The 16,427-nt window shown below is 50.9% G+C and overlaps 2 protein-coding genes across 2 annotated transcripts; one reads left to right on the forward strand and one right to left on the reverse strand.

Moving 5' to 3' along the window:
* Nucleotides 1–3,301: 3,301 nt before the first annotated feature.
* LOC112883814 (heavy metal-associated isoprenylated plant protein 33-like) lies at nucleotides 3,302–6,167 on the forward strand. The gene is made up of 5 exons (XM_025949053.1): nucleotides 3,302–3,403; nucleotides 3,594–3,682; nucleotides 3,801–3,887; nucleotides 4,036–4,111; nucleotides 4,251–6,167. Exons 3-5 carry the CDS (start codon nucleotides 3,858–3,860, stop codon nucleotides 5,684–5,686), a joined length of 1,542 nt encoding a protein of 513 aa, XP_025804838.1. The 5' UTR covers nucleotides 3,302–3,403; nucleotides 3,594–3,682; nucleotides 3,801–3,857; the 3' UTR covers nucleotides 5,687–6,167.
* A 5,979-nt stretch (nucleotides 6,168–12,146) lies between these two features.
* Nucleotides 12,147–15,788, reverse strand: LOC112885683 (stem-specific protein TSJT1-like). Its single transcript, XM_025951258.1, has 5 exons — nucleotides 15,423–15,788; nucleotides 13,431–13,671; nucleotides 13,214–13,334; nucleotides 12,899–13,008; nucleotides 12,147–12,492 (listed from the first exon to the last, which is right to left on the reverse strand). The coding sequence occupies exons 1-5, from the start codon at nucleotides 15,623–15,625 to the stop codon at nucleotides 12,457–12,459; spliced, it is 711 nt and encodes a 236-aa protein (XP_025807043.1). The 5' UTR covers nucleotides 15,626–15,788; the 3' UTR covers nucleotides 12,147–12,456.
* Nucleotides 15,789–16,427: the final 639 nt, after the last annotated feature.

Here is a 16,427-nt window from a genome sequence, read left to right on the forward strand (position 1 = left end):
TCGGGAGGGGCCTCGAAATCTTTTTTGGACCCCGGCCCCACGCCTCCCGCCTGATCAACGGGCGGGAGGTACCTATTTTCCGAATTTTTCCCATCCGACTCCCCTTTTTCGAATTTTAATTTTTTTATCCCCTTTTTTAAAAAAACTCCCCGAACCAAACATGGACCGACCTATCCAGAAGCTGAACCTAAAGAGCGCCGACATGCCGATCCTCTCCTTCCTATCTTGCTGCCAACCGATCGATGGAGCAAATGCTGCAGCGGCGTCGGCGGCAGGCCTTTTCCCTACAACAACCATGTCACTCACACTATGCTGGCCCAGCTTCTGTGAATTTCTTTCGAGGCTGGACCAGCTGGCCCACGCTGCTCCAAAGTCCACCAAACCCACCACGTTGCCCCACATCTAATCTTGGTACCACACGGCCCATTATCACACACTGGACGGCGAAAAAGAAAATTGAACCGTAGTATTCTTCCAAACCAATCAATCTGCACACAGAGGCAGAGGTCATTCATTACTCGCAACCAGACCAGACATTCAAATACGTCAAACCAAATTCATTGCAAACCACCAGTGGCAGCAGACCATGAACATATGAACCCGATCGAGTTGCATTCGTTTCGTACGTACGCCGCACAGATTCCCTGCAGCGCCAGTCTGATCGATAGGGGACAGGGCTAGGCCAGGCCATTGCTACTCTACGTACGTAGTACAAAGTACAAGTACACGTATGTGTCTACCGCTACCAGTACGTGGCGAGCGACATCGTCGTGTTCGTGTTCAAGGCAGCATCAAGCAGCTGGCGTTGTTGGTTTTCAGAGTTCAGACTAGATAAAAAGGGCAGGCGGCGGCGCGCCTTGATTTGCTTCGGTTGGGAGGCGGAAAGGAAGGAGGAACCCACGAAGATCACAGCATATTCAGCCCCGCTTTTTATTGCAGTAGATGCAGACAAGGAAATTCAAGCAGTGCCAGCCACCATCCATGACCTCTAGGGTTGTCCTGCCTTCAGCGCCGGAGGACACAATTGCATCACTGCAGCTGAAGAAAAGCATCTCCATCTGTAGCGGCCAGAACGGACTGTTGCCACAAAATCAATGTATACTTGCTTGGCTTGTCAACTCTTGGTAGGTTGCTAGATAGTGTACTCTCATATCTGCATGAGTTAAATCTTAAATGCCAGGCCTGCTGCAAAAGATACACAAAAACAAGCACACGTTTGCTCCTTGGATACTTTTCTTCATCTAATTTCCTTTTATTTAGCACTTCAATATGCTTTGACATCAGGCTAGCTATTTAGCACTTGCATTTTGATCTCTCTCCAGCGGCAGCAGTTAATTGTAGGAAAAAAATTGAACGTGTGTCTTTTTTAAAAAAAAAACAAATATGTTGGTCTGGATTGTCCGATTTTATCACTTAAAATTGCATCAACCTTTGTTAAAAACTAAGATGGCGCCGACCAGTCTAGCTATAGTAGATCAGCATGCGTGTCAATCTCTAGCGGAAGCTGCGAATTGTAGAGAGAGAGAGAATAAATGTGGCGGTTTGATTTGCAAAATCTTCGTAGATATACCCATGTTTATTTGCAGGCATTTAACGTGGTGCCTGTAAAATATACAAATACTAGCACTGCTTCCCTTTCTTTGTTTAGACTGTCTTTTTTTAGCACTTCCAAATGACATCAGTCTAGTTATAGCAGATCATGCATGTCAATATCTAGCCGAAGCAATGAATTGCATAGAATTCGCATATTTATTTTGCATGAATTGAAAATCTTCATAGATATTTGTATGCTTGCATGAATTGAATTCCAAAATCTGCAAATAGCATTACTATATGTAATGTAATTATACCCTCTGATGTTTAAGATACGAATTGTGTAATTAAAGCTCTGATTTTTAAGACACTATGAATTAGTGCCTCGTTCCATAGAACATATCTTTTTCTAATATGCCAAGCGACACCTGATTGCAAGCAGCAGTGCTGAGTGCTGACTGATCGACCGATCTGTGGTGTGCCTCTGCCTGCGCTTGATGGCGAATGACCCAAGTCCACACTCACAGTTCCATGCACAACAAACTGATCCTGCGACAGTGACGCACAAACGGTCACCCATCCTTTCCTGCCTTGCACCGGCTGTCACTGCAAAAAACCAAAATACTCTTCGCGGACGAGCCGATCAAAACAGACGTCGCCGACGTTGCATGTACTGGCATGAACCTGGAATCTTGGACACAAGCAACCATCCATGGTGTCAGTAGTGCGATTGCTTGCCCTTTTCCACTCCATTTTGTTTCAGTGCGAGCTGAGCGTAAAAACGGAGTACCAGAAGAAAAATAAAACTTTTAGGTAAAGTAAAAAATGCTACTAAAGAAAAATGTTACTAAAGAACATTAACAGGCCAACAGAAAAGAGAGGGCAGGTTCTAGGTTTAGGAGAAGAGTTACTGCTAAAAGACAGTAACAATCCAACAGAAAAAGGCAAGCAAAGTTTAGGAGTTGTTGAAGAGGAGTTACTGCTGCTAGTGAAAAGGCAGTAACGGACTAGCAGAAAGGGAAAAGGAGAGGAAAGTTTAGGCAGCAGCCTAAACTCCAAAACGTCATAAAGGAGTGTGAGAACTTAATGTGCTCTGCTCACCACCCTCCTCTGACTCGCTAACTGACTGACACACAAGGCATGGAGACGGCGCCCCCGCGGGCTGCACCGCATGGAATGGATGGCTCATGCCTGGGGCGGGGGCTGCATTGCAGGCCGCGCCGCGCGCCCAGGCCCAGTCCACCACGTCACTGTGTCTCTAGTGACACCACCGCGCCTCTCCGCCCTCTGGTGACCCAAGAAGAGGACGATGATGGTTAGAGGTGTATCTTACCCTTAAAAAAAAGGGTTAGCGGTGCATGGACGGTAGCTAATTACTAAGGGCTGCGGCATTGTGCCTGTGAATCCATCCTCCAGCTTTTGACATGCAAGCCCCTCTTTACAAGATTATTCCTAAGCAAGCTCTTTGGTTAACCAATTCGTTTTCTGATTAGTGCAAACAGTAGCCACTGCTTGTCCCCGCAAGCTATTTGGACAAATACCGTCATATACCTAACGGAATATTCCCTGCTGAATAGTTTTTTGCAGAGCCCAAAAAATTACTAACTGGATGGAAGTCACATACTCCTAGGGACTTGTATATAAAATTAGAATTTTGGTAAGAAAACATAGAAAAACTGACGTCGGTAAGCCTAGTACTAAGTTCACATGTTCTACACCTTCCTGTACTTCCTGACAAGTGACAAAGCCTATTTAAATCCCCCTTGGGCTAGTCTTTTGCAGAACACCATTTCACAATCTTCTGAAGAAGAAAGGCAAAGGCTTCAGCTTCCAGGGCCAAAGGCAAAGGCTTCCAGGGAAAATAAAAAGGGTAAGCAGAGACTCCTCCATGTGCTTAGCTTTGTTGGTAGACAGAGAGAGATAGGGGGGAGAGGGAGTCTCTTCTTCCTCCTCCTACCTCCATTTTTTTTCTCTGGACCACACTGCAGGCGCTTAATAGCCTTGCTCGTGGTCTTCTGCAAACACAAACTCTAACAAGGGTCTGTTGTCTCTCTCTCTAGATTTATTCTTTGTGCGAGTGTGTGAAGGGACACTATTTTATTGCAAGCCATAAGCCCTCTCTCGCTCCAGCGAGGAGACAAGACTGAAGGTACTCCCTCCTCTCGTCTCTATCTGACCGCTGTTTTCGCAGAGGGAGGGATGAGAAATGTTTCCTGGCTGTTGCCGTTCTTGTTCTTCTCTTCCTGATTTGAGTGCACTCGTCCCAGATCTGAAGCCTCTCGTGCCTTTGGCGATTGGAGGCTGCGGCATTTGAGGTGGTCAGGATGAGCAAGGAGGACGTCCTCAAGGTGCAGGTGAGTTTGTTTTGCTTCTTCTCAACTCAAGCAACAGCACACACATTCCATGTTCCTTCTTGTGTTCGATGCACGCCGCCTGATTTCATCTCGCCGTGCATGTCTCCTCCTGCCCTTTTGCTAACATTTTGTTCCTGTCTGTTCCCAGACATGCGTGCTGAAAGTGAATATCCACTGTGATGGGTGCGAGAAGAAGGTCAAGAAGATCCTCCACAAGATCGATGGTAAGAAAGAAACCTTTTTTAAACGCAAATTGCTTGATTTTTTGTTTATATTTTTTCATCGCTAGTTCTGTTTAGCAGCGCTACTTTGTTCTTCTCTCCATTCTTTTTTCCTGAAGAGGAATGTTGGATTGATCTGCAGGTGTGTACCAAAGCAGTGTAGATGCGGAGCAGGGGAAGGTGACGGTGTCCGGCCTGATGGATCCGGACACCGTCATCAAGAAGCTGAACAAGGCTGGCAAGCCCGCCCAGCTGTGGGGCGCCAAGCCTGGCTTGGTAAGCCAGGTCCAAAAGCTCCAGCTCGGCGGCGGCGGCAAGGGCCAGCAGCCGAAGGATGCCGGCGGCAAGGGGCAGCCCAAGGATGCCGGTGGCAAGGGCCAGCCCAAGGGTGGAGCGGGTGCTGGAAACGGCGCCGGTGGAGGCGGAGGTGGCGCGAAAGATGCAAAGATGGCGATGCCGCAGCCGACTCCGCAGCAGCTTCAGCAACTGCAGCAGCTGCACCAGCAGATGCAGATGAAGGGGATGAAGCTTCCTCCGCAGCTCATGGGCATGGGCGGCAAGATGCCGTTCCCCGCGGCCGCGCCAGCGGCGGCGAAGGACCCCAAGGCCGTCAAGTTCAACGTTCCCGAGGACGACGAGTTCGGGGACGACGGCAGCGAGTTCGATGATGAGTTCGACGACGACTTCGACGACGAGGATTTCGAGGACGAGGGCCTCGACGACGACTGGTACGACGACCCCAAGATGATGGCAAAGCCCATGCCAATGCCGATGGGCGCCGGCGGGGGCGACAAGAAGGGAGCCAACGGCGGCGGCGGCGGCAAGAAGGGTGGCGGCGGGAACGAGATCCCGGTGCAGATCAAGGGGAGCGCCAATAACGGCGGCAAGAAGGACTCTGGCGCCAAGCAGAACCAGGGCGGCGGAGGCGGAAACAGCAAGAACGGTGGCGGAGCGCATCCGCCGCAGAACGGCAAGGGCGGCGGGAACCAGCCTGGCCAGGCCAAGAAGGGCGGTGGCGCCGGTGGTCCACCCGCCGGCGTTGGCGGCCCGATGATGGGCGGCATGCCGCCGCCGCAGCAGCCGGGCATGATGATGAGGCCGCCGAACATGATGGGCGGCGCCGGTTTCCCCGGTATGGGCCAGATGGGCGGCATGCCGATGGGCCACCCCCACATGGGTGCCAATGGCATGCAGCCGGCCGGTGGCAGTGCCGCCGCGCACGGCATGCCGGCCGGCGGCATGATGCCTGGGGCTGGGTTCTATCCTGGCGGTTCTGGCGGCGGCGGCATGCCGTCCGGGCCGGAGATGATGCAGGCGGCTGGGAACCCCATGGCGCAGCAGCAGTACATGTCCATGATGGCGCAGCAGCAACAGCCACAGATGATGATGAATGGCCATGGTCCTCACGGTCACCACGGCCACCACGTCCATGGCGGCGCCGGTTACCCACCGATGGGGTACGGGTACGGGTACGGCCGCCCGGCGATGCCCTACCCGCCGCCGATGTACTACCCTCAGCCGCACCCCCATGACAACATGTTCAGCGACGAGAACCCCAACAGCTGCTCGATGATGTGAGGCACGGTCGCCGGCGCCTGCCAAGCTTTCTCCTGCTGATGCCTTGGACAAAGCAGTGAACCCACCCAACCGGAAGGAGGGGAGCGCAGGCCACACACAGGTGGTCATCGATCGGTCAGCGTCGTCACCATGGTCGAAATAACAACCTGGATCAGTCAGTCAGTATACATGAGAAGCTAGTACCAGCTAGAATCGCTCCCCCTTTTTTTTCTTTTTCTTTCCTTTTTATTTTCTAGCTTATTTTCACCTTTTTCTTGCTTTGGACAAAAAAAAAAGCAACTTCCTTGAAGTGGAAGGTAGGTATAGTAATTATGAATAGTGGTCATAAGAGATGATGGTGCTTTACAGATGGTGATGCTGCTGGGCGGCTTCCCTTCTTGCTCCATATTGTGATGGTAGAAGAATGTGCAAAACAAGGTTAATCTCAATGTGCCATTTCCCTGTGCTTTGGATGCATGAATGAATGGATGGTCAAGCTGCATAGGAGTGAGTATTCCTTTGGCATGCTAGTGGAATGTTGCCAAAACTCTAGTGCCTTTGCCTTTGTGCCTGGCATCCTTGATGTGAGAGAAGTGCTGTGTTCTCGATGTATCCCCGAGCAATGTTGATGATGGTGGTGGCAGCAAGGCCAGCAATGGAGGGGGATGATCATGATGAGGGTTCCCTTCCCTTGTGGTGGTGGTCCGTCCATGTGATTGATGAAGAGGAGGAGGGGGTGGGGGCTGCCGCTGCCTGCCGCAGATTAACTTGCTTTTTCCTGCACTCTGCAGTTGCTCTTGCATTATTGATGGAGTAAGGAAGTAAAAGAATGGATAGATAGCACTAGCAGTAGCAGGTAGCAGCTGCTGCATACACATTCAGGTCTGCTTGGTCAGGATTGGATTGCAGCCAGCGGCAGCACACCTCAATCCTATGAATACAATAACCTCCTCCACTATAGCCTGTTAGGCCACGGATTCACAGCATGGTCCCGTGCCATATTCCCAGCGATAATTGATTGATGGATCCCAGTCCAACTACCCCCGGTGGCCAGTCCAGTAAAAACCTTTGCAGAGATGAAAACCAGCAGCTCTGAACTTTTTTACCACGCCTTCCCTGCTGGGCCCTGGCAGGAGGATCTCGACTCCCTGAAACAGTACAGTAGTATCTTACTAGCAGGACAGATTACCGTTTGTTTAAGATGAAGAATTCGGAGTGCATCTTACTTACTAGTGGGCTACGGTGGAGTTATCAAGTAGTGAAAGGATCTTGGGAGGAGCAGCAGCAGAGTACTACTAGTACGCGACCGCGCGTGGTGTACGGATGGTAGTATATTCTGCGAGCGAGCGAGCCAACTCGGCGGTGCTTGAGATTCGGTGCTGGTTGTCGCGAGCGGCGGATCCATCCGCTGTGGATTCGCGCGGGACCTCACGCCTTGTTTCCGTATCAGGGGGCCTAATCACCAGCGGGGACCGGCCAGCATGAGCAAGCATGGCGGATTAGATTAGTGGTACCCGTTCGTGATCTCGGAATTCGGATTGACACGCGGTGCCGCGGATGGATTAGTACTCTCGCTAACCAACCACGCATCCCGGGCTTAAACTAGCAGCGCAAGAGATTTTTAGTGCTTGCTTTGTGGCGTGCCTGCCATCATGGATGAGTTGGGAATGTGCCATCATTCAGGCTGCTGCTGCTTTTATATTGCTTTTGCTTTGCTGCCTGCCTTGCTGTTGTGACTTGGTAGTCCAAGTAGGCCAGGCATGAGCTTTCTTCTGCAAATAAAGCTCTCTCTACTACTGCATTCAGAAGCAGCAGTAGGATCTAAAGTGGGGGCGGGCAGCTGATGGAATGGAAGGCTACAACTACAATTATGCTACGGCTATCCAGCAGGGTACTCCCAAAAGCAAAGCATAGCATAGGTCAAAAGAAAACACTAGCCAGCTGATGAGCATACAGTAGCTGATTGCTTGCTTCAAAGCCATGCTTAAGGAGGCTTGTAGTTGTAGGGAGTACCAGCTACCCCAGTAGCTAGCTAATAGCATGTTATCGTGCCAGGGAGGAGGAGGAGGAGGGGGAGCAATAGAGGACGGTGTGCCGCCGCCATTATAGCGGTCGGCCCCGTTCGGATCGATGGATGGATCGGCTACTCGCGGCTCGTGCTGCTGCCATCAACCGCAATGATCCTGGCACGCCTCGACATGAATGATGCGTGCCGGTGCTCGGCGTGGCAGGGGGGGAAGGACGCGTACGAGGGATGCCCGAATAGTCTCATGAACAGTCACTAGCTTCTTCAATTACCAGAGGACTTCACTTCATGCCCTGATCAGTGAGAGGGTAAGGTTGGGATCGCGCCATGCATGAGATGATCCAAGAGAGCTCGCGTGCCAAAAGGCAGGCAGCTAATAGTTGTATAGTATTGTATTATGCACTGTAACTCATGTCGCCTGGCAGTATTTGCTAGCTGCTCTTCAGTCTTGGCGGAACGTTTACTCTTTTGCCGTTGGAAAAGGGAAGTGACGTGTTTACTTCTACCTGGTGCCTTCAGCTGAGATGTCCATCATATGAACCTGTCGCCAGTCGCAGCTGGGTGAATATTCTGAGCTGAGGTTGGTTATTTTTCCCCCTTATTTGTTTTTACTGACAGAACGAGCCGAGGTTGTCAAATGTCACGATAATGGCGGAACCTTACAAAGCAAACGGGAACTCGGTGCACCTCCTGCTCCTGAAGAAAAAAGAAGAATGACTAGGATACATGACATGAGGATGACTAGGACCTTTGATTGCAAGTTTAACCTGATGGCATATATACTTGTGTGTGTTGGCAAAGTGTGCAAGCAAAAACCTGGCTGGATCCCGTGCAGATGATTATACATCTGCGTCATGCATGCTGTCTCGTTTAAGTGAAGTGCACCTGCAGCAGGGGCACGACGCTATCCATGGACAGCGACGCGCTCTCTGCTCTGCTCGCCGGTCAGCCCAAGCTAGGTGGATACAAAGTTATTAGGCTAGCGATGATGGATTGGATGGGCACGGCGGGCGGCCGTCAGGGTCAGGGGAGGAGGGCTCGATCGCAGGCCAGCGAGCGAAGTGGAGCGTGAACCCCACACCCACCGCATGCCCACCGGGCGGGCAGCATGAGTGGCGCCGCGATCTCGTGATCATTGCCGATCCACCGGTGGGCGCGCACGAGAAGCCGCACCGGCACCGCCCGCCCGGCCACGCAGCGAAAGATCAGCAGGTCAGCGCGAGATGCACAGAGCAAGAAAAGGAAGGGACATGACTTGAGATCCGCCGCCGTTTAACAAAGATTGCTCACGATCTTGCACGACATGCTCTAGGCGTGCCAGTAGCCACAACTCGATCTGCTACCTGTTATTGATCTATAAAGATCTCCTTCCCCTCGCACTCACCACATTTTAGTATGGCTTTCTGTTAGTATAGTAGGACGTTTGAGCCGATGTTAGAGGAGAGGGGGTTGAGTTAAGCAAAGCGTGCAAGCGAAAAGGCGGATTACGTGCAGATTAGCCCCGATTAGCCCTGTCTCGATGTGCTTGGAGCCATGGAAACATTCCTTTTTTTAAAAAAACAAAAAGGTGAGTCATATAAGTACATGTGACATGCCGTCGCGGATAATGACGTGATTTATTGTTTCCATTGCAGTGACAGTGAGCAGCACTGGAGGGCCGTACAAGGCGAACGCATCGGAATGATGGCCGGCTCTCTCTCTCTCTCTCTCCCGTTCGTCCAGGACAGGACAAGCAGCAGGCGGCCTGACCGCGGAGACTATTTTACCGTATAGTACCACTCCAGAGGCGGGGCATCACATCAATTAGCTCGGCAGGCGGGGCCATGTGACCCCTGCCGCTCCACAGCACAGCACGCCGCTGCTGGTACGTGGCCGCGGCGCCGGCACCGGCACCGGCGCCAGCCCGAGCGAGCAACCTACGGGTGTGCCGGCCGGCTAGTTGTCGCATCGGCATGGCCGCGCCGGCACGGGTGCGACTCCGAGACACTACGGCTTCCATCAGTTTACGCCAGCAACCTGGCAAGTCTACTGTTACTGCCAAAGCAGAGGAAAGGAGGAGGGTGTGCATCTCTGCCGTCTGCCGTCAAGGCATGCAGTTTGGGAGCCGTTGTAGTAGTGACTCTGTCCGGTTTGACCCATACATATATGGCGCGAGAGCTATAGACCAAACTTGAAACTCGCATTGCATGCAGTTTTGTTTGGAATCGGAACACAAGCAAAGGCTTTGGTTGAAAAGCTAGCGAGGGAGACAAGCAAACGGGAGCGCCGCGAGGCCGGAGAACATGGGTCGCGTCGCATGCGGTGGCTGGCCCCCACTCCTTTGACCCCTCCTTTGACCTCCGGCGGACGCCCCTCGATCCCGGCGCCGCATGACATCCCACCCAGAGCGCGGCCAAAGGGATAGGAATGCCTAGCTACATCAATCAAGTGCAGGGTGCCGACTGCCGAGTGCGTGCTCACATCACCATGCCGCCTTGCCTACTTGCTTGTGTATGTGTGGGTGTTTGGGCCTTGCCAGGGAATCTTCTCGCCAAGGGTTAACCTTGCCTCGCCATGCTACTCCAATGCTATTGCTAGCTCTCACCCAAACCACGCAGCGGCACGGATGTTCTTGCAGGAAATGCAGAGATGATAATGTTGTAGAAAAGAGAGAGAGCTAGGGCGATTCCTACAAGCAGCAAATTTCTGCTCAAACGTATCGGACCAGACCAAAACAAACCAAACGGTGCGTGAGAGAGAGAGAGAGAGAGAATATCCAACCAGTGATTCAGACGGGCTATATAGCGACTGGATACGTCGCATCCATGCCGGCTGATGGATCGACCGGAAGAATCTCCCTGGACAAGGAGTAGTCCAGCGCTCTGTACTCGCGCTCAGAAAAAGTAGCATGGTCAAGATGCTGACGGACACAGTGATATTCTCTGGCTGCGGTACAAGTCAATTTGACGGGTTTTTTTTTCCCAATTACTCTGGGCTATCTTCAGAAACTTACCTTGTGATGGACGGCTGGGGGGGAAATTATCTCATGTGGTAAAGTAAACTTTGCCGTTTATTTAGGCTCTCGGAAAGCGGCCACATGCATCTGCTAGTGCTTGCTGCACGCAGTAGCATTGCGTTTTTGTTTGTAAAAAGGGGAGCTACAACGTCTGGAGTAAGCTAGCCGCAACTGCCCTGTTCATAGTCACGAGAGAGACATTCTAAGCATGTTTCTTGTACCTGCTCCTCTCCTCTTACCAATGGGGTAACATTGTAGTATTATATTGTATAGATTTGTGAACTGATGATTAGCCCGAGGCTAGGGTATTAGGAAAAGGACATCTTCCTTTCAAGAGAGAGAGAGAGAGGAAAAGGACATCAGTACTGGCTGAGCTATTTTTATGCGCGCAGGATGACAGGGTGAAAAATGCGTGTGCGAGGAGACATTGTATTTCGGAGTAGTATCCCAGAAAGGCGAGCCAAAGGATCAGATGGATTATGAAGGCCCTTTTTTTTTTGAAATAAATTATGAAGGTCCTCAGGATCAATCTTTTTGTTTCTAAGGCAATGCAAGAGTAGAGAAAAAGGAACGATGCTACTCGGGCAGAGGATGGCTGCGAAGCTTCCAGCATCCTTTCCTCTTTTTTACCGACCTTTGTGGCCTGTGGATGCAGTAGCTCGGCTTTACGATGTGGAGCAGCAGCGGTCGGCGGCGTCGGCGTGGAACAAGGGCTCACAAGGGCAAGGGAATTACGGCTGGGTAGAAATGCGTCTACCGCCTTTACCGCGAGGCCGGCGGGACACGGCCTTGCTGTTGGTGCTCGTGGGAAAGCAAGGAATTCTTGGCTGGCTGGCTGCTGGGAACTGGAGGAGGACAAGGGTCACATGGCATCTGCCTGACTGCCTCGGGTGGCGCGGCCCCAAGCCTATGCCGCCGCCCTGCGCCCATACCCTCCCTACCAGGCTGCCTGCCCTGTTCCTGTTCTGGGCGCCGGGGGTGTCCATTGTCAACGGCTCCCACGCGTGCCCAGGACCAAGCCGCAGCCCTAGGCAGCAGCAGGCCCGCACACGTTGCCGCCGTCGGTCGCATCGCAAAATCACAAGCTGTTCGGCCCAGCGTGGACTTGTAAAAGTCGGCCCGGTCCGTTTGCGTGCGTCTTTTACTGGCCAGCAGTCTGTAACTGGGCCAGGTAACCACGGATGTATTCGGTTGGGCTTGGGCTGGTGGGAGAATCAAAAATACACAGCCGGGCCTAGTTTTCGCAGCCGCGTGGTTCGCACGCATCTCCCGCCCCGCCGCCGCGCGTTCGGCCGCAGGCCCGCAGCGCTTCCTTCCCCACTGTACTGTCTGTCCCTGCCGCCGGTGCCTGGTTCAGCAAATCAGCAGCGGCAGAGGTTGCCGGTGGCCTCCCTCCATCGAGCGAGGCTAACAACATTTGTGACGATGGATTAATGCGTGGCCAACGATGGCAATGACGATGGAGAAGAAGTAAAGCTCAATTATTTGCTGCAGATACACAACTTTGTTCATCCATGCAACTGGTCGACTAGAACTCTCGAGTTCCATGTAAGTTGAACAACAAGGGATACAGCACATTCAGACACACGCACATACACACACAATGACACAACCAGCAACACTGATGAAGTTCTTGCCACGCTGGCAGCACTTCTCTTTTTACGGGAGATGATACAGATAGACCAGTTGCATGCCTTGCCACTATGATACACCGCCATGTACAGAGTTTTGCATTGACCCGCATCCACGCCTCCACACGAACATCTCCTCCTAATGCGGTGCTGTGAGGACTGTAGAGCTTTCCACCTGCAGACAGGTACGTGAGGGTTAACAGAGCATCCACGGAAAAATGTAACCAGAGTTCCAGATAAAAATCTCAAAGGAAAAAAAAATCTTAAACGACTCCATAGTACAGTTCGTGTGGGTTAACACTATCATCCAGTTCCCCTGTTCTTCAATTGTGCTTTTCTGCTCACTGCCTTTTTAACCTCTGAAACCTCTGAATCTTAAATGCATTACCTCAAAAGAAAAAAAATCTTAAATGACTCCATCATACAATAGTATTCTGCAGAGTCTCACCCCAATATAATATTCCTTGTTGTGAGTGCACCGATTTCTTACTATACTGTACTGTACTGTACGATCGATGCAGCTCTGACGGAGTACATAAAACTGAATTCTTCTTCAAGAAATAACAAACCAATTTTTTTACCTTGAAAGTTGCACCACAGATTTCTTCTTCGTTTGCAGGAACAGCAGTCACCTTGTTCTTAGGGTTCTCATAGCACTTCAAGCCTCCAAGAGCATTGGAGTAGAAGCAACCTGCAGCCAGTAATAAGATTAGTGAAGAAAATGACTAATTAAGAAGGCTCTTTGAATGCTGTACGGAGAGCTTAATCTTCAGAATGTATTTAGCAGTGGGGCGAACATTTTCAGAGATTCAGAGAAGTTGAGTGACGCGGTGGTTGGCAGCATACTAGCTAGAAGTCAAGACAAGATCTGACATTGCTTGATGGGCTCGCATTACCTTGCGGGAAAGGTGCCAGTGACTTGCCACAGGATCCTTTGAGCATGTCAATGTCGTCAGAGAAGGCGACGCAGCCATCTGCAGTGATCCCCCAGAAGAGCGGCACCTTGCCCTCGGGATCCTGAGAGATTGAGAGCACAAGAAAATAAGCTACCGTAGTGTTCTAAACCAAAATCATCATTGACAGATGAGCTGCAGCTATGAGTAAGTGACATACAGATGCGACGAGCAGGGAGTTGGTGGACTTGTCGAAGAGCACGAAGGCGTAGCTGCCGGTGAGCTGCGAGAGTATGAAGCTGGCCGGGTATGGCGCCCGGTCCCGCAGTGTCTTGTAGGCCTCGATGACGAGGACCACCTCGTTGGCGCCCTTGGACAGCCCGTGCTGCTGACTCAGCCGCCCCAGGTTGTCCAGCACACCCTCGAACAGGCAGAAGATCTCGTCCTTTGCCGCGAACGACCTGATCAGCGGAAAAAAAAATTATGTTGCCAGCAACTGTTAGATGGTGCATACATCGTCTTGGTAGTACTAGTCCCTCAAACTATGAAATTATTTGTTCTACAAAAATAAAAACAGCTGGAAATGGCATGCTTAACAGCAGAGGTGTATGCTTTTGTTTGGTCCCCTGCGGTTTCAGTAATTCTCGAATGACTCAAGGACATGTTCCTTCAGAGTTCAGATTAATTAGGTGGAATTTGACTTGATGCAAAGATGCACCTAACATAGATACTTAAGCTTGTCCTTTACAAAACGAGAAACATGGAATAAAACTTAAAAAGAAAAATAACTAAGATGTGAAGTAAGCACTGAAAGAAAAGGCCAAACTGATGGAGTGAAGGTGTGGGATTCCTTGAATGCTACTTCTTCAGTGAATGTGCCTAGTACTGAAAGGATAAGAGTAGAGGGCAATCAGGCCCCACAAATGATAGCCGTGGAAGACCATCTGCGGGGGCTCTGGGCCATCTAGTGCAGGAAGCTTTACTTTCTTCAGATCTGTGGGCAGCAAAGGCGGATTACCAAACTGACTACCACTACCAAGCGGTCTCTACTACTATGATCTGAACCATGTGAACTTAGCTCTACACAACTAAAATAAAGGGAACAAATCATACATACTTGCTCAATACTGTCACAGCTCAAGAGTCCTATTCTTTTTGTAAAAAATGTTTAACCAGTAGATTACATAGGCTTGTCGCTTTCCTTAAACCATAATTGGGCCATTGGTCTTTCAGTAGCCGCCTATCGGAGAATATGAGGCTCCATCGTCTGTTGGCAGGTCAGCTGACAAGCACCTTGTCTCTGGAAGGTGGCATGATGTGGACGTGCAAATCGCAACCTATGTGGGGGAAGATCACTTCCTTTATGGAAAAACAAGGCCTCCTTTCATAAATAAGTATTACATGATATTTCAAGGTGCACGTCAAAGGTATACACCGATGTAACTTTCTTTCCGTTTCTTCCTTCTTATCTGATGATCACCAACCTTCTTGGCACAGGTGACAACCAGAGGCAGCGAAGCGCCATGTCCAGAGACATCTAGACGCCGTATTGCCGTAGCTCCACGGCAAGACACCTGGTTAATACTGTGCAACTGCTCTACAGCCTCTGTTGATTTTCTAGTGGACTGGAGTATTTGGTTCTTTTATTTCTGGACCAGGAAATTAAGAAACAAGTTTTATTTTTTTTAAAAAAAAATCTAGCCTTTTTGTGGCCTGAAAATCCCACTGGTTTAATGGACAGCCGCAAATCCAAGTCTCCTGTGGTTGCCTGGCTAATTTTTTTCTGGCTCATGATTATCATCTATTCAGAAAACGATAAACCAGGTATGGTTGGTAGGTTGGTCCTACAGCTACACGAATGGATCAGGCAACTGTATTTATGATTGCTTGCTTTAGTTCAGAAAAGCAACATCATCGGATAAGGAGAAAAATCTGTCCAATTATTGACACAAGTGGGGGGTGCGAACTGCAGATTCACATCAGTACGACAAATCCTCTAACAATCGAATTTAGCTGCCTAATTAACTACTAACTATAAACAGAACAGAGCAACCGACTCTGTTTGTTCTAGGAAGAACTGCAGGCTGATCTACGGGCTCGCGAAATCAAGATGAAAAAGGATACTAGTTGATCGAGCTTTGGTAAAGAAAGAAGAGAACCCTCCCTCCACGATCCATGTCCATGACACTAGATTTTTGAGCATGATGAGTACCTTGGGCGGAGGAGGGCCTGGTTGGTGTGGGAGTATGCGAGGTGCCCGAGGTCGGCGAGCTTCATGGACACGGCCGGCTCCGAGCTCCCCAGGAAGCGGCTGACCAGCTCCGACGCCCTCGTCTTGGGCGACGGCGTCCGGCTGCCGGCCGCCACCAGCTCCGCCGGCACCTCCACCACCTCGCCGCTGAACACCGCCAACATTCTCGCACACCTAATCAACCAACCAACCTAGCAAAAAACACACCCTACGGATCCTACTAATACTACTACCCTCCCCTGCTACTCAATCAAGCTAGGTAGCATAAGCTTCCTGGTGCTGCCTCCACACTCCTTGGATGGATCCGTGAAAGGATGGAGCGGTGGAGGGGGAAGGCGGGGCGGTTTATATAGCCGCGGAGGCGGAGCCCAACCCAAGGGTGGCCGAGTGTGTGTGTCGAGGCTCGGCTAATGGCGTGGCGCGGACCCCACCTGGCATCCTGTGTGTTCCTTGCTAGTGTCACCAACCAACCTTTTTAGTTTTTAGTAGTGAAGGAAACCCGTTCTCCTTTTGGCACCCTCTCTCCCGTCTTTTGTTTTTTAGAGGGAGGCAGTGCCCGTCTTTGCAGGGCGCCAGTACTAATCGTGTCTTACCATCTAACCCATCATCAGGCATGAGGGCGTGCGTGCGAGTGCACGTATTTGACACGGGATTTCAGAGAGAGTTTTCTCCCAAATTTTTTTGTTTATTGGAAAAGGAAGAAGGGGGGGAGTTTTGGTGATGCCGGTAAGGACAATCGGGGCAGGCAGCAAGATCGATGAGAAGCAGAAACGGATGAGATGAGCCAAGGAAGAAGACGCATGCATGCCAAGGGAGGAACAGTCTGGAACGCGAATCGATCGATCTGCTGCTGCTGCTGCATGTGTTGTTCAGGACCTCCGGGTCAGGGGACGAACTGAAACACAACCACGAACCCCACCCCGGCATCTCATCTCGGCCACTTCCCGCAGATAGACATTGCATCTC

The sequence above is a fragment of the Panicum hallii genome, chromosome 3, assembly GCF_002211085.1.
Source record: "Panicum hallii strain FIL2 chromosome 3, PHallii_v3.1, whole genome shotgun sequence".
Taxonomy (NCBI): Eukaryota; Viridiplantae; Streptophyta; class Magnoliopsida; order Poales; family Poaceae; genus Panicum; species Panicum hallii.

Bases quoted from the DNA above. Each gene is read 5' to 3' on its own strand.
- LOC112883814 (XM_025949053.1), top strand. From the start codon at position 3,858: ATGAGCAAGGAGGACGTCCTCAAGGTGCAG. The intron at 3,888-4,035 runs GTGAGTTTGTTT...GTCTGTTCCCAG, and splicing joins AGGACGTCCTCAAGGTGCAG to ACATGCGTGCTGAAAGTGAA. The intron at 4,112-4,250 runs GTAAGAAAGAAA...ATTGATCTGCAG, and splicing joins GATCCTCCACAAGATCGATG to GTGTGTACCAAAGCAGTGTA.
- LOC112885683 (XM_025951258.1), bottom strand. From the start codon at position 15,625: ATGTTGGCGGTGTTCAGCGGCGAGGTGGTGGAGGTGCCGGCGGAGCTG. The intron at 13,335-13,430 runs GTATGTCACTTA...TCAATCTCTCAG, and splicing joins ACTCCCTGCTCGTCGCATCT to GATCCCGAGGGCAAGGTGCC. The intron at 12,493-12,898 runs GTAAAAAAATTG...ACCTGTCTGCAG, and splicing joins TCTGTGGTGCAACTTTCAAG to GTGGAAAGCTCTACAGTCCT.